We start from the raw sequence: 18,854 nt of genomic DNA on the forward strand, positions 1-18,854 counted from the left end.
GGGGGGGGGGGGGGGGGGGGGGGGGGGGGGACATCTGGGAGCAGCGACGCCTTCACCGAGGCGGAGGTCCGTGGGACAGAGGCCGCGGGAAGGGGCCGCTCAGGCGATGGGGTTGCCCCTGGCAGGGCGCATCTCCCCACACACCCACTTCTCCTTTGGGCCTGAGACCCGAGACACTGGCCTCAGGCTTCTGCCGCAGACTCGTGGTTTCAGGATCCCCGATCTCCGTGGAGCTGCTTCTCATCTAATGCTCCCTGCTGCCCGCGCCACCCCGCACCGCTCTGCCTTCCGTCAGCTCTCAGACTCCCTGATCCTGTCACCCCCGACCTGAAGCAGCCCCAGCATCGTCCACAGGTCCCCAACTGTCCCTTTGGGCTCCACGGTCCTTCCAGGCATCGGGCTTCCTTCCGCAGCATCCTGGATGGCAGAGCAGCCGCCCGGCCGTTTGTTCCATCAAACAGACCGAGGCGCAGAAAGTGGAAAGGGCTGTGATGGTGGCCCGTGGCCGCGGCTCCGGCGGGACCAGACCCCAGCCACGGCTGCAGGTACCCATTAGCCACTTGCCTCCCTTTAAGACAGCGCTCCGCTTCTCTGTTGCCCCCTGTGTCTCCCTCTCTGCCTCCGCCCAGAACGTGCCTCAACTTTGGACTCTGGACTTTCTTTCCTTTCCCTGTTCCCTCCAAGATGCCTGAGCCTCACCGTCACCTACGGCCCGTCCCCCACGGCAGCTGCTCGTTTAGTCCAGTTCCACAAAGCCCTGCTGTCTCTGGCCACACATCCATGTCCCTTCCCTTCCCGGGCCCCTTCCCCTTGCCTACCAAAGAGAAAAAGCCCACACAGCAGTAGCCTCATGACGGTGACGCAGGAGTTCATCTTTCCAGCGGCTGGAGGGACCTAATCCAACACTCTGGTTTCTGAGAGTCCTGGGGATTTGCTGGCAACCCAGACAGCGTGAAACAAGGAAATGATGATGCCCCAGGGCCTCTTACAGTGGGACTTTCTCACACAGGCGACAGGCTGGTGACACTGGGTGGGGGTGAGCCTGCAGGGGTTGTGAAACCACAGGGGTTGAGAGGAAGTATAAGCAGGTTAGAGACACTTCCTGTGCCCGCCTGAGTTTTCACAGCATCCAGGAGCAGACAACCAGTAGGCAGACGTCTGCTTGCCCTGCCCAGGAGCTGCGGATCCCTGGTCTTCCACTAACACGCAAACCGAAGACTCTATAAAGCTCAGCAGAAGACTCGCCAAAGAAGTCGTGGTACAATCATAAATGAATGCCACCAAAAAAAAAAAAAAAGTGGGGGGGTCGCTCAGTAGGTTAAAGCCTCTGCCTTCGGCTCAGGTCATGATCCCAGGGTCCTGGGATCGAGCCCCGCATCAGGCTCTCAGCTGAGCGGGGAGCCTGCTTCCTCCTCTCTCTCTCTCTGCCTGCCTCTCTGCCTGCTTGTGATCTTTCTCTGTGTGTCAAATAAATAAATAAAATCTTTAAAAAAATGAGAGCGAAAGGAAGAAATAATATATCAGGTAGGAATAGGGAAGAAAGACCTTCTTTTCTCTTGACATTGCCGGATGCCCATAATGCACCGACAAGAAAAAGAGCAAGTTACAGATGGCGTATTTAGTAACTTACTTCTATTCGAAAAACAGAAAAAGAATATCCACAGAACAGGAGAAAATATTGGCAAATCCTGTATCTGCTATGGATATACACAGAACGCTCGTAACTCAACAGTAAAAAGATAAATGATCCAGCGTTTCAAATGGGCAAAGAATTTAAATACACATTTCCCCGAGGATGATATATAAGATTTTATCTTATTTATTTTAGAGAGCGAGCGAGCCCGCGAGTTGGGGGAGGGGCTGAGGGACAAGCAGACTCTCCACTGAGTGCGGAGCCTGACACGGGGCTCAGCTCTGGGCTCCTCCATCCCAGGGACACGGAGATCATGACCTGAGCCAAAACCAAGAGTCAGATGCTTAGCTGACTGAGCCACCCAGGTGCCCCTGGGTGACGATAGGTAAACAGGATGATAAGACAAATAGCAAGTCACAGAGAAAAGATGTTCAGTATCATCAGTCCTTAGGGAAATGCAAATCAAAACCAAAATAAGATACCACACGGCTAGAATAAGAAAGAAAGAAAAGAACACAGATCGATGAGGGTGTAGAGAAATTGGAGCCCCTGTACTTTGCCGGACGGATGTAAAATGGTGCTGCTGCTGTGGGAAACAGTCTGACAGTTTCTCAAAAGAAGTTAAACATAGAGTTACTACACAACCTAGCAATTCTAAAAGAATGGAAAATGGACGTTCGTACAAAACGTTCATACAAAAATGTATCCAATACTCATAGCAGCCTTATTCCTGTTCCGATGAACAGATCAAGAAAATGGACTCTATCCACACGATGGATTATTGTTCAACCATAAAAAGGAATGAAGCACTGATTCATGCCTTAAAGGGGACAAACCTTGAAAACCTTACACTAAGCACATACTGTGTGATTCCATTTAAGTGAAATGTCCAGAATGGGTAGATCTACAGAGATAAAAAATAGATGAATGGAGGGGCAACTGGGTGGCTCAGTGGGTTAAAGCCTCTGCCTTCGGCTCAGGTCGTGATCCCAGGGTCCTGGGATGGAGCCCCGCATCGGTCTCTCTGCTCAGCGAGAAGCCTCCTCCCCGTCTCTCTCTGCCTGCCTCTCTGCCTACTTGTGATCTCTGTCTGTCAAATAAATAAAATCTTGAAAAAAAATAGATTAATGGTTGCCAGGATGGGTGGGGGGAGTGGGGAATGAGGAGTGGCTGCTAATAGGAGTGACTGGTATCTAGAATACACAAAGAACTCTCGTAACTCAATAGGTAAAGGTTCCTTCTTGGGGTGGTGAAATGTTCTGTAATTAGTGGTGATGATTGTGCAACTTTATGAATATATTAAAAACCACTGAATGGGGCGCCTGGCTGGCTCAGTCGGAAGAGCATTTGACTCTTGATCTTGGGGTTGTGATTTTGAGCTCCATGTGGGGGGGTAGAGATTACTTGAAATTTAAAAAAAATCCTTAAAAACCACTGACTTGTACACTTATTTTTAAATGGCAAAGTTTTGGGCACCTGGGTGGCTCAGTCAGTTGAGCGGCTGCCTTCAGCTCAGGTCATGATCTCAGGGTCCTGGGATTGAGCCCCACATCGGGCTCTCCGCTCAGTGCTGAGTCCGCTTCTTCCTCTGCCTCTGTGATCTCTCTTGATTTCGCTCTCTCTAATAAATAAATAAATAAAATCTTTAAAATGGCAAAGTTTATGGTAGGTGAATTCTATCTTAAGGGGCGTCTGGGTGGTGCAGCGGGTTAAAGCCTCTGCCTTCGACCCAGGTCATGATCTCAGGGTCCTGGGATCAAGCCCCGCATCAGGCTCTGTGCTCAGCGGGAAGCCTGCTTCCTCCTCTCTCTGCTGCCTCTCTGCCTGCTTGTGATCTCTGTCTGTCAAATAAATAAATAAAATCTTAAAAAAAAAAAAAAGAGAGAGAGAGAGAGAAAGAAAATAAAAAAGGAAGTGGCTCAGTCCCTTAGGCATCCGAAGCTTGGTCAGGGCTCGGGTCTTGATCTCAAGGTTGTGAGTTCAAGCCCCACAATGGCCTCCACACTGGGTGTGGAACCTACTTAAAAAAACGAAAGAAAAAAAAAGAAAAGAAAAATAGGAGTTGAAACTGTGTGTGTGTGTGTGTGTGCGCCTGTGTGTGTAAAATCCGAAAGGACACACAACCAAACTCCGAACAGTGGTTATTTCTAAAAGAATAAGGTTTTCATGTTTCTGTATTGCCTGAATTTTTTTTTAACAATGAGGATGTATAACTTACGTAAGTTTAGAAAATAAAAATAATTAAAAACACAACAGAATAGAGGAACTTGTATTTGTTTCTGGGAAAGTGGGAACCCCTTCAGATTCTCCCTGTGTTGTGAGGAAGTCCTGTTTAGCTCGCAAGGCCCCTTCTAGTGTCATGGTCCGTGGGCTGATTTTGCAGACACATTATCTCTCATCTGCTGGTAGGTGGCTGCAGTGTGAGAAGTTGCATCCTGATACTTAGATAATATCAGGTAGTCTTTTTCAAATTCAGCTAAAATCAGATAATTCAGACTGGCTGCTTTGATCCTCTGTATGACAGTTACGGTTTGTATCTAATCAAATTATTTTGTGTCCTTCTGAAACTACAAAAAAAGAATACACATTTAAAAATTCAGACACAGGGGTGCCTGGGTGGCTCAGTGGGTTAAAGCCTCTGCCCTCAGCTCAGGTCGTGATCCCAGGGTCCTGGGATTGAGCCCCATGTCAGGCTCTCTGCTCAGTGGGGAACCTGCTTCCTCCTCTCTCTCTCTCTGCCTGCCTCTTTGCCTGCTTGTGATCTCTGTCAAATCAATAAATAAAATCTTTTAAAAAATAATTCAGACACCACAGGAATGTGTAAAGTAAAAGGATGAACACTCTCTTTTAATATCCACCCCCCCACACGCATACCCTAAATCTCAAAAATAACCACCGGCAACAATTTGGAGCTGTACCTTCTTCGTGACAGAAAAAAATTGTTAGTTCTAGTAATCAACCATACAGGTTGAACCTGTTTGGAGAAACTGTTAATTATCCCGCCACAGAACATCCAACTAGAATTAATAGTCAAATTGGCCCCTTCCAGAGTGAAGGTTTTCCTTTGGACTGTCTTCAAAATTTAAATTCTTTTTTTTTTTTATGGTTTTATTTATTTATTTGACAGACAGAGATCACAAGTAGGCAGAGAGGCAGGCAGAGAGAGAGAGGGAGAAGCAGGCTTCCCGCTGAACAGAGAGCCCGACGCGGGGCTCGATCTCAGGACCCTGGGATGATGACCTGAGCCGAAGGCAGAGGCTTTAACCCACTGAGCCACCCAGACACCCCTTAAATTCTTTTTTTAAAAAGATTTTTATTGGGTGGAGTTATGGACATTGGGGAGGGTATGTGCTTTGGTGAGTGCTGTGAAGTGTGTAAACCTGGCAATTCACAGACCTGTACCCCTGGGGATAAAAATATATGTTTATAAAAATAAAAAATTTTAAAAAAGATTTTTATTTATTTATTGGACAGAGAGAGAGATTACAAGTCGGCAGAGAGACAGGCGGGATGGGTGGGAGCAGGCTCCCTGCTGAGCAGAGCCTGGAGCAGGACTCGATTCCAGGACCCTGAGAGAGATTATGACCTGAGCCAAAGGCAGAGGCTTAACCTGCTGAGCCACCCAGGCATCCCAAAATTTAAATTCTTAAATTAGGGTGTAAGTGTATAGAATCTTCAGATGTATCAGTCATAACACCTGGAATAGAAGGAATTCGGGGGGGGGGCGCCTGGGTGGTTCAGTGGGTTAAAGCCTCTGCCTTCAGCTCAGGTTGTGATTTCAGGGTCCTGGGATCGAGGCCCACATCAGGCTCTCTGGGAGCCTGCTTTCCCCTCTCTCTGCCTGCCTCTCTGCCTACTTGTGATCTCTGTCAAATAAATAAAAAGAAATCTTTTAAAAATATAAAAAATATTTAAAAAAAAAAAAGGAATGCAGGAAATGATCTCAAGGTCACCACTGCTTGGGTTGTAGCTTAGCTTATGCTTCAGTAGGCAAACGCGCTCATTTACATATTTATCAGATTCTGGTTTTCAGCTTAAAAGAACAGAAGAATGGTTTTTTTCCCCTTCTCCTTGAGGACTGTAAGGTTGAGGAAGCTATAAAAGCGTAAGGAGGCCCCCAAGGATTCTAGGGTGTCATGGCTCCAGGTTGGAGAGAGAAGGTGACTTCGCTGAGGAGCGGGGGTGCAGAGATCTCAGGCTGGGGCCCGGTGGGGAAGTGCTGAGGCAAGATTTTCCTTACACACACACACACACACACACACACACACACACTTCATTAGTCCTGGGCCCTCATCAACCGTCACTTCTCCGAGGACCCACTCAGGTCTCTCTAGTCCGTGTGTTCAAATCCCCACCAGTTCCCATAGGAACAATTTACAACCACGACAGCTCTTTCTTCCTTCACTCTCCTGCCTCTAGAGAAGGTTCTACCTCCTGGGGAATTCCAAATTAACCTCAAGAAACCTGAGCATGTCTCTCTTAGGCTTTCAAAACTCAGAGGAGTGCCCCTTTTGCATACACAAGATCACGTCCAAGTTTATCGGCATGGCTTTCAAGGGCCTCACTGTCTCTCCGGACTCTGTGCTCTAACTTAGCTAGCCAATGACTCATCAGGGTTTAAACAGACCAAGTATCTAGAGAGGATTCTATGAAACTCAGAGCGTCGGCCATACTGCCAGCCCGTCTTGAGGAAATGGGCTTCAGTAGGTGCTTTCTGCTTGATGTTATCTCGCTTGCGTCAAATGAACAGTATGAAACCGACTGTGCTGGGGCGCCTGGCTGGCTCAGTTAGTGGAGTGTGTGCGACTTTTGACCTTGGGGGTGTGAGTTTGAGACCCACGCTGGGTGTAGAGATTAGTTAAAAATAAAATTACTTAAAAATTTTTAAAAATAAAATAAATAAAAGGAAAAGAAACTGCTGGTGCTGGCATGGCAAAGAGACAGCTGGCCATCCCCAAGGTCAGTGCTCAGGGTGAAGGTCGCCTCAGATAGATTTAACCCAAGAGATGCCAGCTCTCTTTGGGATGGCTTGATTGTTCCACTTACCTAACAGTTCCAGTGTTCCATGGAAGCGGACTCAAACATATCATCTCATGGGGGAGTGACAAATGAGACTCTCAACTGGGAGGTTCTGGAGAATCTGTGCATCTAAGATGCTCTCAGCATCCTGGATGGCTCAGGTCTTTTGTGTCCTTTGTCAGGTACAATGATTTCAGTTATGCCTTAGTTTTCTAAGTGTTCATCTGAAAACAATGAGGATTTTCTCTTGCTCCACTCAAGAGAGGAAACAAGACTGTGTGTCCAGCCATCTCTCGTCTTCATCACTGCTCATCCCCTGGCCCGAGCGACCATCCGCTTGTGCCTAGACTTTGTGGCAGTCCCCTAAATGGTCCCTCTGCTTCTAAGCTTGTCTCTGCTATAGTCTGCTCTCCACACCGTAGCCAGAGAGATCCTTTAAAAATATAGACCAGATCATTTTATTCTCTTGCTCAAAACCCTCCAGCTTCTGTTCTGAAGGGAGCCAACTGATTGCTAACCTGCCACCAACTTATTATTTAATTTCATACATTAAGTTAAATCTATTATTTAATTTGGGCCTCCACTTTCAACTCCCCAACCTCTCTTTCTTGGACAATACAGCTTTTTGCTCCGAAGAGTCTAGACCCTGGAAAGCAAAAGCCTCTTCATTGTCTTTAGCAGCAAGAGGAGCCCCAAGCAGTCACTCATCAGTAAATGTTTGCTGACTACATATTTGTCTACTAGGCTCCACGCACTGTTCTAGGTACTGGGGATACAGCAGTGAATAGCGACGACAAATAATAAAGCTGTCCTGGCAGAGTTTATATTGTAATAGGGAAGATGGACAATAACCCAGGTGGATAAGAAAATTGGATAGTATAAGTAGAAGCCCACAAGTGCTAAGGAGCAAAATTAAAAGGAGTTGATGCAGGAATGAGCCATGAGGCTTTCTTGGGAAAGCCAAGCAAAAGAATGGCAAGTACAAAGGCCCTGAGGCAGAGGTATGATGGAATGAGCAAAGAGCCACAACAGCAGTGTAGTTGAAAAGGAGTGAGCAAGAGGGGGACTGAGTTTCAGAGAGACAGTGAGATGACTGATAGGTTAAGGCTTTCTGGGCTACAGTGAGAACTCTGGCTCGTATTTTGAGTGAAATGGAGCAGCACTGGAGGGTTTTGAGCAAGAGAATAAAATGATCTGGTCTATATTTTTAAAGGATCTCTCTGGCTACGGTGTGGAGAGCAGACTATAGCAGAGACAAGCTTAGAAGCAGAGGGACCATTTAGGGGACTGCCACAAAGTCTAGGCACAAGCGGATGGTCGCTCGGGCCAGGGGATGAGCAGTGATGAAGACGAGAGATGGCTGGACACACAGTCTTGTTTCCTCTCTTGAGTGGAGCAAGAGAAAATCTTCATTGTTTTCAGATGAACACTTAGAAAAATACAGAAACTGGAGGACGCAGAGGGGACGGGCCAGAGAAGGGCGCAGACATACAGAGAGATGGATGCCGTGAGACGGAACCGTGAGGTCTATGAACGAGGCGTGGGATGGCTTGGAGGGCTAAGGCCTTAGTTCCAGTGCGGCCATGCTGAGCCCTTTCCCTTGTGGTGCTTAAATGAATTCAAGGTTGCATGACGTAAGGGCGTGGCAGCGGGGAGCCTCTGAGCTTGCTTGGGGACCAGGGGGCTCCCGGCTGATGTAGATGGCAGCGGGAAAAGCAAGCCGGGGCGTCCCCCGTACCCCACGGCCCCCAGCCCACCAGCCCCGACTGCCTACGAACCCAGGACAAACCAGGGCAAGGTTCTCTTTTCAGATCTACCCCGAGGACCTGCTGCTGCAAAGCAGCTGGTTGCCATCCACAGCAGCCTGCTAGCCGCGGCTCCCCACCCACCACTTCCTCCTGGGTAAGTGATATAGGCCACTTTGGTCAGGATGGTTCTCTTTCCCCTGCTTCCCACCTGCCAGGAAGTTAGAGGGAGAAGCGACCGTGCGAAGGAGACTGGGCGGGGGGGGGGGGGGGGGTCACAAAGCCCCCGAGGGCCCCAGAGTGGGTGGGGCTGGGAGGCCACCCCCCTATTCCGTGGCTCTTGTGATCTCATGGCTAGGGGCACCAGGGCATTCTAAAGTTCTAGAAACTCTACTTGGGATTTTCTGAGGGAGGGCTGAGCTGCATGCACCACAGGCAGGGGTGTTCTGCCAGATGGCTCTCTTGAGTACTCACGGGCAGGCCATGGAGCTGACGGAAAGCAAACAAATACATTTGTCTGAAGGGTATCACGAAGCCCTTAGAAAAACCCAAATACCACCAGGTCTTCCAGGTGGCTGCAAGAGAGCCCCTTCTCCACCTCTTCAACAAAGGCTGAAGAAGGTTGTCCTTCGGCGCCGACCTCAGCCCAACTTTCCACATACTCCAAATTTCTCAGCAAAGAGAACTTGGCCGAGCTGGGGTGAAACGTCCAGCCTGTGGGAACCAGCTACTGCCAAGGGAACGGGGTCCTAAACACAAACCAGCCTCTGGCCACCTCACCCCCAACCTTGGAAGTTCTTCGTTACCTGGGGCCAGCTCAAATCTCACTCGACAACTTTCTTTAGCTTCATGCCCTGCTTTCCTCCCCACAGTCTCCACCAGCCTTTGCCTGGACCGTGCATTCCCCTCGCCGCGAACCGAAACCGTCCCAGCCCGGAGGCCTCCGGCCAACTTCTTTGTGCCATCCTTTAGGATACCTTGGGTTAGAAGTGTTGTCCTAGGGGCCTGGGGAGCGCAGTCAGGTAAGTTCCGACTCTCGGTTTCAGCCCCGGTCATGACCTTGGAGTCATGGTCTTGGGATGGTGACCTGGGGGTGGTGAGAGGGAGCCCAGCGTCAGGCTCCGCACTCGGCAGGGAGTCTGCTCGGGAACCTGTCTCTCCCCCTCCCTCTGCCCCTCCTTTCTCTCTCTCAAGTAAATAAATAAATAAATAAGTGAAAATCTTTTGAAAACAATAGTAACAAAATTTCAGATTTGAAAGGACTCTCAAATATCACCTAATTCAACTTTGGCCTACTGCACTCAAGTCCCTGATGTCATGCTTCCTAGTAAATCTTCAACCAGGTTCTCCTGCCAGCCCTCCAGAGTCAGGATGCTCACGACTTCCCAAGGAGGTCCACTGCGTCTCCGTCGGCTCTGCTCATAGGAAAATGCTTTCTTGTATTACATGTGAGCTTGCCTCTCTGTGACTTCCATGCTTTAGACCTGGTTCTCTCCAGCTGAAACGCCCGCGACAAATTTGTTCTCTTTCCCCTCTGGAAGCCTCTTCAGAAGTGTGGATGCAGCTTATCAGTCTCTCTTCCAGGCTGAACAAGTATATCTAATTCCCCTTAAGACAAAGTCTCAAGTCCTCTGACCATCCCAGGAGGAACACCTGTTAAAGCGATCCTCTAAAATCTGGTGCCTTGGGACGCCTGGGTGGCTCAGTTGGTTAAGCAGCTGCCTTCGGCTCAGGTCATGATCCCAGCGTCCTGGGATCGAGTCCCACATCAGGCTCCTTGCTCCGCGGGGAGCCTGCTTCTCCCTCTGACTTTGCCTTCCACCCTGTCTGCCTGTGCTCGTTCTCGCTCTCTCTCATAAATAAATAAAATATTTAAAAAAAAAAAAAATCTGGTGCCTTGAAATAAATACAACAAAGATATTCAAGGAAATACTTTTTTTTTTTTTTAAGATTTTATTTATTTATTTGACAGACAGAGACCACAACTAGGCAGAGAGGCAGGCAGAGAGAGAGGGGGAAGTGTAAAGTTTTTTTCCGGCGAGATAAACACCACACCAGGCAAAGTGCGTGTAAGGCAAGGTTTATTAAAGGTTCTCTCCGGTGAGGTTTCAGGGCCCAGGTGAAGGGGAGCCGGGAAAGCTGCGCCGGGAGGAGGTGGGCACCCTCGGGCGAGGTCCCGCGACTCTGGAAAGCAGAGTGGGGGAAGTCGCGCCCAAGGCAGGGAGGAGGGGGCTTTTAGGGGGTCTCGGGGAAAGCTCAGGGGTCTTTTGGCAAGTTTCCCTTATTCGGATATCCCGCTGCTCATCGGGATCCCATTGGTCCACAGGAGCCCGGGGCGGGGGTCTCAGGGTCCTGCTTGGGCCTTTGTTCTCCGGTCCGAGCTCAGTCTTGTGGCGGGAACTTTCTGCCCCTTCCTGCCAGCCCAACAGGAAGCAGGCTCCCCGCTGAGCAGAGAGCCCGATGCGGGGCTCGATCCCAGGACCCTGAGATCATGACCTGAGCCGAAGGCAGCAGCTTTAACCCACTGAGCCACCCAGGCGCCCCTCAAGGAAATACTTTAATTAAAAAAGGGAAAAATAGGGACATGTGTGTGGCTCAGTCCGTTAAGCATCTGCCTTCGGCTCAAGTTATTATCCCAGGATCCTGGGATAGAGCCCCGCAGAGGGCTCCCTGCTCAGTGGAGAGCCTGTTTCTCCCTCTCCTTCTGCCTGCTACTCTCCCTGCTTGTTCTATCTCTCTCTGTGTCGAGTAAATAAATAAAATCTTTTTTTTAAAGGTTTTATTTATTTTGACACAGAGAGACACAGAGAGAGGGAACACAGCAAGGGAGAGGGAGAAGCAGGCTTCCTGCTGAGCAGAGCGCCCAACGCAGGGCTGGAACCCAGGACCCTGGGATCATGACCTGAGCCAAAGGCAGACGCCCAACAACTGAGGCCCAAATAAAATCTTTTAAAAAATATAAAAGGAAAAAATAAATTGAATATCTAGCAATAATAAGAAGTTGGTTATACCAGTTAAGTAAACCCGTTTTATGAAATACTACTCAGCCTTTAGCAAAATATGGTAGATTGACATGTACTGGCACAGAAAGATTGTCATGCGGATGTAAGGAGAAGAAAAGCGAATTACTGGTGTGTGTCACATCTTTTTTTTATTATTATTAAGATTTTATTTATTTGAGAGAGCACAGAGGTGAGCTCCAAATATCAAGGCATCAATCTCTCACCTTATCACATTCTTTCCACATATTCATTCAACAAAGTTCCCTACGGCCTTCTCTGCACCAGAGCCCAAGCTGGGCGTTGAGCTCCTGGAATCCAGTGAGGTGTGGTCCTAGGTATGAGGACCTCACAGATGTCAGAGAAAATCTAGTGTGATAATTGCTAAAACAAGGAAATTTCAGGGTTATAGGGTCACAGGGGAGGGATTTCCTGAAGTCTTAAAGATAATGGGCTTTGTTGGGCATGAAGCATTGTTGAGTAATTAACAGTGACTGGTGCAAAGGCCCTGAGGCAGAGAGAACTGTGCTGTGTTCTGTCCATCCCATACCCTACTCTACCCTAGTCCAAGTCGCCACCATCCTCTGCCACAGCATTCCTTTCCTGTCTGTTCTTGATATAGCAGCCAGAGTGATCTTTCAAAACCACAAATACAACCATGCCACCTCCCTGCTTAAAACCAATCCTGTGACTTCCCCTTTCTCTTAGGAAAAAAAATTACAAAATTCCTTCACATGGCCCATTGGATCTTTTTTAAAAAATATTTTACTTATTTATTTGAGAGAACGAATACATGAGAGAGAGAGAGAGAGAAAGGGTATAGACAAGCAGCAGGGGAGGCAGAGGAGAAGAAGCAGGTTCTCTGCTGAGCCCAATGGAGGGCTCGATCCTAGGACTCTGGGATCATGACCTGAGCTGAAGGCAGATGTCTTTACTGACTGAGCCACCCAGGCATCCCAACCTTGGGGGATCAGATCTTCCATCTAATCCATCAGGAAATCTGTTGGTTCCAGAATTCCCCAAATATGAGCACTTATCATTATCTCCGACGCAACCAAGTCACCATGGTCTCTCCCCTGGGTTTTTGCCAACCCAGTCCACTCTCACCCCAGCCAGAGTGACCATGTAACCCTTCTGGTCTCAACCATCCCATGGCTCCCGTCTTACCCAGAGCCAAAGCTGAAGGCCCTACCATTGTCCAGGGGCCCTGCACACCCGGCCTTTCTTTGCCACTGTGATGTCACCTCCTCCTCCCTCACCAGCCACACTGGCCTCCACCCAACTCACGAGACTTGCTCATCTTGGGGCCTTTGCCATGGGTGCTTTTCTGCCAAGAATGCTGTTTTGCCAGGTTATGCCATGAGTCCTTCCTCAGCACCTTCCAAATCACCTTCTCACTCTTTATCTCCCTCTCCGAACCTTCCATTCTCTGAGCTCTGCCATCACTCTGAGTCTCTCTCTGTCCTGCGTCTCTCTTGTTATTAGCAGTAACTCAGTATGGCTTCTCACATTTACCCCAAAGGCAAAGATGAAACTTCCTGCCCCATAAGGTGATGGAAGATGGTTAATAGTGTGAGGGGCCGTGAACATGGGTGTCAGTTCTGAAGTTTCCCAAGGTACAGCCTATTGCTGGCAGCCCCACAGAGCAAGCCCAGGGGAGGTGGGATTGGGAGCTGAGGCTGTGCCTGGCCTGGGTCTGGCTCAGGGTCGGGGGCCTGCGATGGGAACACTGACCTGGATGTTGGGCCAGGGTGGTGGGGGCTGAGACCAATGGGGAATATTTTGACCTCTGGGGTTTTACTGCAGAGTAAAGTCAGATTACATCAGTCCTACAAAGACCTGTAAGGTGCTATGTCCTGTGCTATCTTCACCAATCTTGTGACGCACCTGTATGACCTCATTCCCTTCAGCTCTCTCCACTCAATGTGTACCAGTCATCCTGGCTGCCTTGTTGCTCCTAGAATGCCCCAGGTATATTCCTGCCTCAGGGCCTTTGCACTTGCCATTCTCTGCCTGAAACACTCTTTCCCAGATATCTGCATGCCATTCTTCCCTTTATTCAGATCTTTACTTCAAAGTCACATCCACATACCGGATTTCCTTTCCTCCCTCTCTTCAGACTTCATCACTCCCTCCTCGATATCTGTTCCCAACTAATCATTGATCTTACGTATTGCGATCTCTTTCCGTTAGTATGTCAGCTCCATGAGGACAGGGACTTCTGCCTGGAATTCACTGTGACAGCTTCAGTATCTAGTGCACCAAAGTTTTCAATAAATAGGGGGCACCTGGGTGGTTCAGTCCATAAAATGTCCAACTCCTGGTTTCAGCTCAGGTCATGATCTCAGGGTCATGTGATCAAACCCCACCTCAGGCTCCACATTCAGCACAGAGTCTGCTTCAGATTCTTTCTCCCTCCTCCTCTGCCCCTCCCTGCCTGTGCTCTCTGTCAAATACATAAAATCTTTTTTTAAAAAGTTTTCAATAAGGATTTATGAATGATCCCAGCGGGGGTGTTGACATCTATTAATGACGGATTATTTTCACCCATTATGTCATTTCTTACTAGAAATACTAGGAATGATCCCGTTTTTGTTTTAAAAAGTTAAGAAGTATAAGCAAGAAGACAGCACACAGCCCCACTTGACCTGGAGGGGTGACAGGGCGCCCCCTGGAGTTCAGTGCGAGGTAGTGGCTCCCCTCACACCTTGAAGGAAAATGTCTAAAATTCACTCTACTAAGTGTTGCGAACACCTTCTCTCTGAGAGGAGGGATTTCGAGTTATTTAACTTTATTCCTTTTTACTAAGCTACATTTTGTGATTTTTCTCCAATGACAGCATAATGATTGTGTAATAAGTTTTTTGGCTTAGTCTACAGAGTATGCAACTCTTTGATTTCAGGATTGTAAGTTCGAGCCCCACCTTGAGTGCAGAGATTACTTAAAAATAAATACTTTAGAAAAATTAAAAAATAGAAATAAAATAAAATGTTTTTTAAGTGCACTAAACAAAAAAAAAGAAAGAAAAGAAAATGTTTACTAAACTAATTGAAGTATTTTCAGTATACTAGAAAAACACTGAGTGTATAGTTTACCACAATTTAAAAACTCTTTAAAGTGTGCTGAACCTGGGGCACCTGATTGGCTCAGTCAATAGAGCATACAGCTCCTGACCTTGGGGTTGTGAGTTTGAGCTCCACGTTGGGTGTTGAGATGACTTAAAAATAAAATCTTAGGGGCACCTGGGTGACTCAGTGGGTTAAAGCCTCTGCTTTCAGCTCTGGTCATGATCCCAGGTTCCTAGGATCGAGCCCAACATCTGGCTCTCTGTTCAGCAGGAAGCCTGCTTCCCTCTCTCTCTGCTTGCCTCTCTGCCTACTTATGATCTCTGTCTGTCAAATAAATAAAATCTTTTAAAAAATAAAATAAAATCTTAAAAAATAAAAACATAAAGTGTACTGAACCTTAAAGGGTAGTGTTATAACTGGAAACTATCATAATGCGAAAAAACTAACGAGCATTAGCCCCATTGCTTTTGTTGTATGTGAAAACCAAATGAAAGGCTCCATTCAAACCGTCTTATTCTTTAAAACCTCTCTCCTTCGTCTGCTTTCCCACCTCCAGGTCTGTACTCTTGCCATCTCTGACCCGTAAGTTTTAACCCAAGCCATAAACGTGGTTCACTGGCTCTCTCAGTGAAAAACAAGAACAAGATAAAAGGAATGCTTTCAGATGCTCATGACACAGTCACAAGGATCAACCTCGAGAGGCACAAGCGTCTGCTGTCTGCTCAGGTCATGATCCCGGGATCCTGGGACTGAGCCCGGAACTGGGCTCCCTGCTAGCAGGGAGTCTGCTTCTCCCTCTCCCTCTGCAGCTCCCCCTGCTTGTGCTCTCTTGCTTGCTCTCTCTTCCTCTCTGTCAAATAAATAAAATCTTGAAAAAAAAATCCAAACTGTCATAAATGCCAAGAGGAGAAAGTTCAAAGAACAAAGAGAGCATATTAACAGGGGCACCTGATCTAATCACATTCTGACCCAGGTGAGGTGACTACACATGTAAGCAGAGTGTTTTCATTTTACCCTTAGTAATAAGATCGGTCACAGGTACAATGTACTGAACACTTTATTTTTTTTTTTTAAGATTTTATTTGACAGACAGAGATCACAAGTAGGCAGAGAGGCGGGGGGGGGGGGGGGGAAGCAGGCTCCCCGCCAAGCAGAGAGCCCGATGTGGGGCTCCATCCCAGGACCCTGAGATCATGACCTGAGCCGAAGGCAGAGGCTTTAACCCACTGAACCACCCAGGTGCCCCCTACACTGAACATTTTACAAAGAAGGTTTCATAGTGGAGATTTTCATATGATCCTTATACCAGATCCTAAGCCGAGATGACCCTCATTTTACAGAAGGGGAAACTAAGATGTACAAAGGTTGTATCTCTTCTTTAAGGGCAGACAGCTCACTGACAGCTAATCCAACGTTCAGAAAAAATCCAGAGGTCTCTTGCTTCCATATATCTTGTTTTTTCATTATTTCGTTTACCTTTTAGTATTTTTAATTCTGAAATATAGCATCTTTTCCTTTTTTAAAAAATGTTGACATGCACTTTACAAAAAGAGCATGGGAAAAATAGATGTGCGTGATTTAAAGAACATCATGCAACTACACCCCAGACAAAGAACAGAAAACGGAACCCTAGGCCCCCTTCCCCAGAGATAATCCCTACACTAAATTTTGTTAATCATCCACACTCTTACTCTTTTTTTAAAAATTTTTAATTTTTTAACATATTATTTAATGTAGTATTAGCCCCAGGGGTACAGGTCTGTGAATCGCCAGGTTTACACACTTCACAGCACTCACCATAGCACATACCTTCCATAATCCAACCACCCTCTCCCTACCCACCCCCACCCCGGCAACCCTCAGTTTGTTTTGTGAGATTAAGAGTCTCTTATGGTTTGTCTCCCTCCCGATCCCAACTCTCTTACTCTTAAAAACGTTTTTTTTTTTTTTTAATCATTTTGCATCTCTTATCAATATATTATTGCTTTGCCTGGTGTTAAACTTTGTATAAATGGCATCTTAGGGGCGCCTGGGTGGCTCAGTTGGTTAAGCGGCTGCCTTCGGCTCAGGTCATGATCCCAGCGTCCTGGGATCGAGTCCCACATCGGGCTCCTTGCTTGGCAGGGAGCCTGCTTCTCCCTCTGCCTCTAGCCTGCCACTCTGTCTGCCTGTGCTTGCGCTCTGTATCTCTCTCTCTCTAACAAATAAATAAAAAATCTTTAAAAAAATTAAATAAATAAATAAATAAATAAATGGCATCTTAGTTTATGGATTCTTCTGCAACGGGCTTCTTGCTCCCAACATTTTATCTTTGAGATTATCCATATTGATGATGTCTAGACCTATCATTCATTTTCACAGATAAACAATGTCCCATTGGGTAGTTATACGATGATTTGTTTATATATTTATATTTATATTTTATATTTATATTTATAATGCGTTCCCTGTTAACAGACACACGGAAGACCACTGTTCTGGTCTTCCAGTCTTCTTTTTCTTTAGGAAGACAAAGGGACTTGTTTTTATTTTTTTTTTAAATTCCAAGATGTTATAAGTTTTGTGAATTTAAATTCCAGCCCCTACTACATCCACACTAACAGTGGTGTACAATACTAGGTTCTGTCATTTATGTTAAGCTTACCAACGGCCAGGAACCATGTTAGGAGCTTCACACATATTTTAAAAATTTAATTCTCATAAACACTCCATCTGGTGTCTATCATTATCTTCAGGTGAAAGGACTATTTTATAGGTACTGAAAGTGGGGTTCCTAAAGGTTAGACAATTCGCCCAAGGTCATTAGGAGAGCCTAGACTGCAACTCAGTCTAATTTTAATGTTTGAGTTTCTTCCAGTTTACTCCATGCCTTCACACTGTACTGAAGAATAATAAAAGCTAAATGTAATGACTTACGAGAAGAGCTATAAGTATCTCCTATATTTTTACATTTTTTAAAAGATTTTATTTATTTATTTGACAGACAGAGATCACAGGTAGGCAGACAGGCAGGCAGAGAGAGAGGAGGAAGCAGGCTCCCTGCTGAGCAGAGAGCCCGATGCAGGGCTTGATCCCAGGACCCTGAGATCATGACTTGAGCCAAAAGCAGAGTCTTAACCCACTGAGCCAACCAGGCGCCCCATTTTTACATTTTTAATTGTGGTAAAATACACATAACATAAAATTTACCGTCTTACCTCTTTTAAGTGTATAGTTCAGTAGTGTTCATTCCTCACATTGTTGTGTAATCAATCTCCAGAGCTCCTACATTCTTGCACGTGTCTCCTGAGGCACCTTTGCAGGAGTTTCTCTAGGGCATGTTTTATGGCTAGAACTGACGGGGGGGTGGGTTTGCACATGTCTGATTTAATCAGTTAAAGCCAAGCTCTTTTACAAAATGGTTGTACCAATTTATAGTCTCATAGGCAGGTTGTTGTTGTTTTAAGTATGTAATACACTTAAATAGCAGGGAGCCTGCATCTCCCTCTGCCTGCTGCTCCCCTTGCTTGTGCTCATTAGCTCTCTCTCTCTCTGACAAATATATAAGTAAAATCTTTTTTTAAAAATTCAAAAAAAAAAAAAAAAGGGCACCTGGGTGACTCAGTGGGTTAAAGCCTCTGCCTTCGGCTCAGGTCATGATCCCAGGATCCTGGGATCGAGCCCTGCATCGGGCTCTCTGCTCAGCAGGGAACCTGCTTCCTCCTCTCTCTCTGTCTGCCTCTCGGCCTACTTGTGATCTCTGTCTGTTAAATAAATAAAATCTTTAAAAAAAATTTTTCAAAAAAATTTAAGGTCCAAATGTTAAAGGAACAAGAAGATAATTCAGTGAAGAATCTCCCATCCAAAATCACCTCATTCCCTCCCCAGGGGCAATCAATTCACCAGTTTCTCGTGATTCTCCTCCCAGAAATATGCCACTGCATACATTTCCTCCTTTTACAACAAATAATAGTATTCTATAAATACTGCTCAGAAGTTTGCTTGTTTCTCTTAACAAACATCATAGATGATATAACCTGGTGGTCTTTGGAACAGATTTGCTTGGATTCATATCCAGCTCCATTCTAAACTGGCTATGACCTTGAGTGGGTCATTTAATCTCTCTGTGCATTATATTCCTTATCTGTAAAACGTGGAAAGAATCCTAACTCAAAGGTTTTTGTAAGAACTAAGTTAGTTAATATACTAAAGCATTTAGAAAGATACCTCTTAGAATTGTAACTATTATCAATATAATTATATCAATGTTTTCTCCTTCTGTTTTAGAGTTGCTTGGGTAGTCTATTATATAAATGTACCACGATTTATTTTAATCACAATTGATAAACATTTAAGTTCTTTCCAGTATGTTAATATTACAAGCAGCACAGAAATAACAAAACAAAATAAA

General features: G+C 46.4%; 1 protein-coding gene across 5 annotated transcripts in view; it reads right to left on the reverse strand.

Annotated features, from left to right (window-relative positions):
* The window catches only part of ITGAL (integrin subunit alpha L), a 36,264-nt gene extending 35,228 nt beyond the window's left edge, over positions 1–1,036 (reverse strand). For 2 of the 5 annotated variants that reach the window (XM_059414911.1, XM_059414910.1), the window contains exon 1: positions 819–1,030. In XM_059414911.1, the coding sequence (XP_059270894.1) occupies positions 819–873 (55 nt within the window). In that variant the 5' untranslated portion in view covers positions 874–1,030. Of the gene's footprint in view, positions 1–818 lie in introns of all 5 variants that reach the window. The other 3 variants (XM_059414907.1, XM_059414908.1, XM_059414909.1) reach the window with 2 other exon arrangements.
* Between the last annotated feature and the right edge of the window lie 17,818 nt (positions 1,037–18,854).

Source organism: Mustela nigripes, chromosome 11 (assembly GCF_022355385.1).
Source record: "Mustela nigripes isolate SB6536 chromosome 11, MUSNIG.SB6536, whole genome shotgun sequence".
In the NCBI taxonomy this organism is placed as follows: Eukaryota; Metazoa; Chordata; class Mammalia; order Carnivora; family Mustelidae; genus Mustela; species Mustela nigripes.